We start from the raw sequence: 8,629 nt of genomic DNA, 5'->3' as shown, positions 1-8,629 counted from the left end.
TAATGCGATCATAGATAAAGGATGAGAGAATCTTAAACCCCAAATTTATAGATGATTTTAGATGAAAGAGTAAAACATAACACCTTCAATTTTTTTTTTATTTTTTTTTATAATAAATTTAATTACTTAATTTAATTATTATTTTTTTCTACTACATCACTTCTCCTTTTATCACATAAACTTTTTTGAACAGCAATATAGAAATGATTTTAAAATTAAATTGAACTTAGAGATTTAAATTGATATAAAAAACTTACAGAAACGAAAAATAAAAAGAATGCAAACTTACTAAAAATAAAAAAGGTGCAACCTTAATATTTAAATTAATATTAAATAATTAATTAAATAAAATAAAACAACTTAAGAAAATGGACGCTAAAGTAGAAGTCGAGAAATCGGTGTTACACAAACTGATTTTTCACCCTTTTATATAAGAAATCGGTTTTACAAACCGATTTATCATCTATTTCAATTTTAAACTCAAATGAGTGGTACATTAAAACATAATATTTTTTTAGTGGTATGATATAAAAAGGGATAAGTTCAAGATAGACCGCCTGATTATACGGAGGCGCGTGATTCACCTTAATTTTACAAAAATTACAATCTATAATTTTAAAAAAAAAAACATAGGGATTTATTGTTATTCTCAAAAACCTATCATAATACGAGACGTAAGGTTGTGTAAAAAATCCGGTTATGAGGCTCAAATCCAAAACCGGATCCAAATCCATTTTAAATATCTGGTAAAAATTATACGGTTATAATTCGGTTTATTTATATACCAGTTGGATAACCACTTATGTTTTATATTTGGTTTTTATCCACTACCAATATCTTTTTAATTTTGAGATTTTATTTCTTGAAAAAAATTTGAAATTTTTTTTCGAAAAAATATCGGAAAAAATAAAAAAAAAAATAAACTTTTGATTTTCTCAAAAACAATTTATATCGAATTTTTTCTCGAAATATTTGGTGAGAATTTTTCTAAAAAGTTTATCGAAAAAATCGATTTTTTTAAATAACCGATTTATAAACTATGAATAAATATTTAAAAAAAAATAATCAAATTTTAACCGATTTTAAAAAAAATATCGATTTTAAAATTAAAATTTTTAAAACTGGTTGCTTAATTATAAACCGATTATTTAACCGTAACCAATTTTACAATTGGTTTTATAGCCAGTTTTAAATCAAATAATAAATTTGATTATAAATCTAAATCCATATATTGGTTTTAAAATGGATATAGTTTGGTTTTTAAAATTCAAGGACATAAATGACTCACTTAAGAGGAAACCTTACCTATCTCTCTTCGTTAGTTACCTCTATTTTTTGCCAAATGTTAGTTTTCCTTATTAACAATGATTTAGTTTCATAATTCAAATTTGAAAGCTATAACTTTGAGAAATTCTCTTTAAAACAATTTTCAAATTAGCTTCACATAATTCCTTGTATCATGTGTATCTTTTTTTGATTTTAAACATTCGAACTTTAGAAGAAAAAAAGAATCTATTGGTTGAGTTTGATTGAAGAGAGATAAATAAAATCTTGTCAATATTTATTTTAGTCAGAGTTCGAACTCAGTTTCTTCCAAACTCAGTTTCTTCCAAACTCAATTTCTTCCAAACTATTTGAAAGTGAGTACCCGCGTGAGTTATTCTTTGTAATTTATAAAACATGTTATTCAGAGAAAACTATCGAGGTTAAAAAAACAGAATATTTCCTTGTATTTTCGTTTGTATATATATTTCACAATACACCTCAATTGAATCTCGGACATCACACCTCAAATGTACACAGGTAAATATATAATTAAAATACAGGTACTTTGCAGCAGTGTCATCAAGAATATTATTCTTAAGTAATATAAGTTTTGTAAGTTCAACATCATAAAAGCAGCATATGACAAGTGAAATTCCACAAACATAATGCCATTTTGATGAACCTGTTAAGAGGCTGATGAACACAAGCAATCTTCAATCTTTCTGTTAAAAATTACTCCTTGTACTTAGGCACTAAGTCATTAATCAACAAAATTGCTCCTAGCACTTAGGTATCAAGTCATCATCACTATTCTGCAGCATCAACAGATCTATATACATTCAATGATTCATATCATCCTCGCAATCCGGTTAGGAAAATAAACTTGGCATTTGCACACATGTTATTATTACAACAAGGCAAGTACCTAATGTGGAAAGTTCTAACTATCATCCATTTACAAATAGCTGAGTGCTATCCAACCTCAGTAAATGAAATAATTAGATAAAGAAAATGGATTAAACTACAAATGCACACTTGTAAAGTTCACCACTTTGTCGATTTGCACTTTGCAGATATTGAATTTCCTTGAAAGTAAGGCTTGAAGGTTCTTATAACTTCTTCATAGGTTGGTCTCTTGTAGTCCACTGCCTGTAATCATCGATTATTAGCCTCGCAGTTAGTTTTTCAAACGGATAAAAATAAATGGTCATTACGAGTCACATTTTTCTAACTAACCTGCTCAATAACTTCTTCAGGACTTGTCCATTTCCACTCTGCAAATTCTGGGTCTGCTTCACCAGTAGCTAAGTTGATTTCACCGTCGTCTTTCGTTAATCTCATTAGAAACCTATTAAATTTTCGTAATCCGAATCAGAATAGCAGGTTTGGTAGACTATGCACTTAAAATCATTAAGGTAAAGCACCAATAAGAAACAGACTTTGTTAACAGTACAATCATAGGAACTGGTTATTCAAGAAAACACTCATTGTCACTACAAGGCGATGTAGAAAGTTCAGTTAGTTTCGGACTCTATCCACTTGCACTAAGTCACATACATAACATCATATAAATAGGGAAAATTTTCATAAGCTATCATATTCTATCTAAAGATTCAAGATTCAAGTGTGTGGCTATCTAAAGCAAATGAAATAAAATAAAATTCACACCATTTCTGTGCCTGTCCATGCCATTCACCTCCCCAGAGACGATTGACTTTTGCCTTCACAGCAGGAGGGAAGTCATATGTCAACCATTTATCAACCTGCAATGTACAAGTTCTGTCAAATGTATGAAAAGTTATTTACCACAGAGAGATCAAATAGTTTTTTTATAAATTCTTCTCTAGCATCTGATTCCAGCTGTTTCAGCTTCTTGCTTCTCAAATACTGTTGTTCATTTTATTTCACAATGATAGATTACATTGAACTCAAATAGATAAACAGCATATCACAATCGCTGTTCATGTAGAAGAAACTAAATAAACTAAATTCAGAAAGGAAAAGCTTTCGCACGAACCTCAGCGATTATCTCGGCAGATACTATTCCAGTTTCTTCTCGAAGTTCTCTAATGGCAGCAGATTTGGGCTCTTCGCCATCTTCAATACCGCCCTGAGAATCCCAAAAGTACAGTAAACTTTACCAGAAAATTTTAATACCATTAGCTATAAGATACTTTTCAGTTTACATATTACTTGCAACAACAAGGCAATGTTTTTGAATAATCTCACAAATAAAACAAAAATCAACTTTTTACGGTTATGATTTTGTCAGCTTAAAGCTTATCTAAGTAATATGAATAGATGTTAAATATATTAGTACATAATGTGAGGTCACTCACCTGTGGCATTTGCCATGCTCCTGGAACATTCAATCTAGAAGCCACAAATATCTGAAAAACAATTAAAATCATGATTTGGCTTTTTTATAATCATACATATAACTACCGTTTAACAAAAGGAATGTACTATGGTGGAAATTGGAAGGCTTACAAAACTATCAAACTATCTTCCTCTCCAATTCATAGAACACCAAAAAATTATATAATATATAGGTGTGTTGAACAAATCATGTAACATTTAAGTTAAATTTGTAACAATACACAGTCACACACACAATCTATAAAATTTCCAAATCTAGACAAGGTGTCCATAAGGTTTTAGTTGTAACCACAAGGAACGGAGTTCAAAATTCTCGGAAACAGTCATAAAATGGTCATCATAGAACTTTAATTAATAAAACATACACACGCACAATCTATAAAATTTCCAAATCTAGACAAAGTGTCCATGAGATTTTAGCTCGACAGTCTTGTAACCTCAAGAGACGAAGTTCAAATTCTCAGCAGTAGAACTTTAATTAATAAATCCAGATAAGGAAAACACTCTGCTTCGAAATAAAACTAAGTATACAGTTTTATTTTAATACTTATTTATTCAAGTCAATTCCTACTTTAAGACAAGTAAATTTAGACATATAAGCAATCTTGTACTAACAGATAAAAAAGAATCAATCAATCTAAGCAGTGAATTAAAAGAGACAAATTAACATCCAAAAATAGAAAAAAAACCAGCCAAAAAATTTATTAAAAAATATTAACAAAAATTAACTTAACTTTCCAGGTTTAGTAGAGCCGAAAATCATCAAACAACAACCAAAAAGGAAAAAAAGTACACACACACTACATTAATACTAATATTTTACCAGTTAAAATATAAAAAGTAAAAAAAAAAAAAAAAAACATTATTCCAAAGGTTTTTCTAGCTAAGTTTAGGAAGCCATCTTCTTACCTAAATTTTGTTTTAAAAAAAAAAAAAAGAGGAGGAGGAGGAGGAGGAGAAGAGAAACCTGATCATCACGGTTGATGAGACAGACACCAACGTTGGGACGGTAACCTTGTGGAAGATTTTCCATGATGAAGTGTTATTGTTGGTTAGAGTTAGAAAAAAGAGAAGAAAAGAAGTTAGAGAGTGTGAGTGGTAGGAAAGAGAGAGTGGATGGTACGCTGTATTGTGAATGTGTGCGTTGAGGAATAACAAAAAGTGAATGAATGAGGAAGGAAGAGTTAGAAGAGAGAGAGAAGGTGGAGTTTTGTGAATTGCGACTCTTGCGCCACTAACAAACAAACATCATTTCATTATAATACTTACTATATGTGCTGGGATCCACCACCTTACCCGTTGACTTTCTTATACCATTATTTTATTCATCATCGAATTATTAGATCCAACCAGAATCATTTTCTTATTACTGCCATAGGCATAATTAAACAAACTCAGGTTAATTCACCTACTATTATAATAATAATTCAATTTCAACTCCGGCGCGTGATATACACCACTTTTTTTTATATATATAATAATCAACATTCAACTCCTCTATTCAATCAACGATTGAGATTATACGCAATTACTTTATATTTTTATTTAAATCAAAAACTTAAATTACATGTGTGATATATTATTTTTATTATTATTTATACCCAAACAACAAGTGTGTGGATGATAGAGTTTATACACATCGATGAAAATGGAAATGAAAAAGACAGTGTCCTTTCCCTCCTCTGTTTTTCTGTTTTCTATCACAAGAGATGAAAGCAATATGTGATTGTTCACACACATTAAATAAAAAGGTTTTCATTAACATATTTAAAAATACTTAACACTTTGACATTTATTTTTTTTCATAGCGCCACTTATCATTTATTATAGTCTTATAATTAACATCACTTAACAATATAATTTAATCTATAACAATCATCTCATCAATTTGTATATGTAGTTTAATCAACAACATTTCATTCAATACATGTGATTTCATCTAATTTAGGGTTGAGCAAAGATGAGTGTCTCACCTATTTGATGGAAAAACTATATTTCATCAAGTGAAATAGAGTCTGATGGGATGTCCCAACGTGTTGTGCCTTTAAATAAGGCCCTACACTAAAATCCCCTAAGTATGATCAAAACTCATTGTAGTCGACATCGTATATATTTTCTTTTTCTCAACTTCCTAATGAAACTATACATGAGGCAAACATACATTCACTAAAATTAATAATAACAATTAGTTAACATATTATAGACATATCATCACATTACATTACGGTAGGAATGTAACAATATACTTCTTATTCATCTTGCAACGAGATTTCCCTTAACACAGAAAAATCAACAACGTTAAAAAAAGAAGAAGAAAAAAAAATATAGTTCACCATGTAACAAGCAAACATTAACACAACATATCATAACATGTATTATAAGATTTAACAATTTTGTTATCTACTTAATCAATTAGAACAACATAACATAATCTCGATATCATACATCAATCAATCATGCTCATAAATATTGAAGATCATGATTTGCGTACATATAATAAATTTAGCACTTATACTTGTTATCATTTATACATATAACATTCATACAACATCATACTCAACAATCAATTATCACAATAATAGTTTAATCGATTCTAACATCCTGTCTAATTGATTAAGTCACGTTTAATCGATTAAACATGCACATTTTCAATCAAAACCACAACACATTCAAATTATAATCATTCAAATTAAAATATTTTCTCATTAGCAAGAAAAGACGTAAACATTCGTCTATTTGTTAATCACATTTACTTTCTCAGTAGTCACTAGAACTAACTTTGCCTCCAAAATAAGGTTTTCATCAAGTTCAACTACACTTTTTTTTGTATTTAGTTTCATACAACACAAATCTAAAACTAGTATGAAAATTATTATTGTATGTGAACTCTATAAGGCGGTAATAAGAACTTCTCTCAATTACTAGCTTCCTGCAAAATACAAGCTTGCAGTAAATTTTTTAGAGATTGAAATGTCATCTCAATGAAACCATCTGTTTGCAGATGATAGATTGAACTCATCTAGAGTTTGGTTCCCTATACATCATTATGACTTCTCCAAAATCAAGATGTGAATGTAGGATTAATCTAAGATCTTTGTCCCATATAGTGTTATAGGGTATATCATAACAACCTAATTTTAATTATTTTATTTTTATGACACAATTAATTAGGGTGATTAAGAGTGCGCTCAAGTAGTATTGACTCTTAATATATCTATTTCATCTTGTTTTTTTATCCAATATTATCAATTAGACATGATCGTCTAATCTATTAAGATCAATCTCATGATTAGGCTAAGTAGCCTAATCATTAGCCTGTGTTTTGTCTTTGAAAATACAAAACTTTATGTATTTTATTTTTTAACTCCAAATTAAATTTTATCAGATTTAATCTCTTTTAACTGATCTAAATCAACCTTAATATAATTGAGATTCACTTCTATCGTTGAGGAGTGTTATTTAAACGACTTTAAGATTTCTTTTGACCAATCTTTGGAAGCATATGCCCCACTTTCTTCTTATTATATAACTAGAACTCAATGGTAATGAGTCATAATACAAGTTGTGAACTTGAGCCACAAAAAATCAAAGTAAAGGTAACCAATCAAATTCTATATCCCTTAAGTGTCCATCCATGAAAAAGATAATATCAAACATCAACATGAACTCCTTATTAAAGACAATAACAAACATCAACATGAAATCCATCTGAAGATGATTTGTGCACCATGTTGAGGCTTCAAAGTTACAAAACATTATTGGAGCATGTTTATAGCTTGGAGACAACACAAAACTATAATGTTGAATAATCAAAGCAAGAATAATATTTGCCTCAACCAATGCCATATTTTTTCCAACACAGGTACGTTGACCTAATCCAAAAGGAAAAAATGCAGCTAAATGTTTCCGAGGCTCACTAAAACGCAATGGATTAATTAAATTCGTGACAATCTTCTCCACAAAGCTCTTTATCATGATGAACAACAGTCAATGCCAAGTAGAGATGAGTGTTGCCAGGAATTTTAATGTTCCCTAACATCACATTCTTAGAGGTTTGCTTCATTAGCATCACACCTGGAGGATAGAGTCTAAGTGTTTCATTAATTATCATGTTCACCTGTTGAAATATATGTAAACCAACAATAATCAATAACCAATAACAAATACACCTTTTGGAATTAAATATAAGCAAAAAGGAATTTGAAAAATTAATATATTCGATGTTAACTTTAAATCAGATACATTAATTTTTCATATGTCATTATTGTTTATATTCTATTATGAATGAATTAGAATTTAGTTTAATTGTATGTATCACTGATGTAATGATATTTTAAATATGTGTTCAATGGTATGTCATCATTTAATGAGTATGAAGGTTATACTCAATAAAGAATGTAACAACACATAATTGAGTGTGTGTATATATAATTAACATATTTACACCGATATTGTATATACATTAAATTCATTTATAAAAATAAAATTATACTAATTCTCTTATGTAGCAAAATATGACTTAAATTATAAAATTGGACATACAATTTTTTTGGGTTTCTAATAAAAATGAAAGTAAAATTTTAATAATTAAAAATAGAGACTAAAATTAATTTTAGTCTCTATAATTTTTTTCAACTTTTTAGTTTATAAAAGATTTTTATCCACTTTTAGTCCTTATTTTGAGTTTCTTTTTTATAAAAAAAAGAAAAAAATAATATTTTTAGCCTAAAAAATATATATAAAATCAAAATAGAGATTAGTGAATAAAATTTTGTTATGGATTAAATTTGAAAGGTTGTAATTTTATAGAAATTAAAAATATATTTAATAAAAAAATCTACCTTTATTTTTATATTATAAAAAAAAAATTTAAGACATTAGTCTATTAAAAATAAATTATAAATAATAACTTCAAATTAACATTAATTTTATTGATAAAATCAATTCTAAATGACAACAATATAACATATTAAAAATTATGACT

General features: G+C 28.3%; 1 protein-coding gene across 1 annotated transcript; it reads right to left on the bottom strand.

The window, feature by feature from the left end:
• Positions 1-2,135: 2,135 nt before the first annotated feature.
• Positions 2,136-4,998, bottom strand: LOC101500961 (nudix hydrolase 25). Its single transcript, XM_004498243.4, has 6 exons — positions 4,613-4,998; positions 3,606-3,656; positions 3,284-3,376; positions 2,935-3,029; positions 2,503-2,614; positions 2,136-2,415 (listed from the first exon to the last, which is right to left on the bottom strand). The coding sequence occupies exons 1-6, from the start codon at positions 4,676-4,678 to the stop codon at positions 2,311-2,313; spliced, it is 522 nt and encodes a 173-aa protein (XP_004498300.1). The 5' UTR covers positions 4,679-4,998; the 3' UTR covers positions 2,136-2,310.
• Positions 4,999-8,629: the final 3,631 nt, after the last annotated feature.

The sequence above is a fragment of the Cicer arietinum genome, chromosome 4 (genome assembly GCF_000331145.2).
Source record: "Cicer arietinum cultivar CDC Frontier isolate Library 1 chromosome 4, Cicar.CDCFrontier_v2.0, whole genome shotgun sequence".
Classification (NCBI taxonomy): Eukaryota; Viridiplantae; Streptophyta; class Magnoliopsida; order Fabales; family Fabaceae; genus Cicer; species Cicer arietinum.
This window is presented reverse-complemented; position numbering and strand designations above follow the sequence as displayed.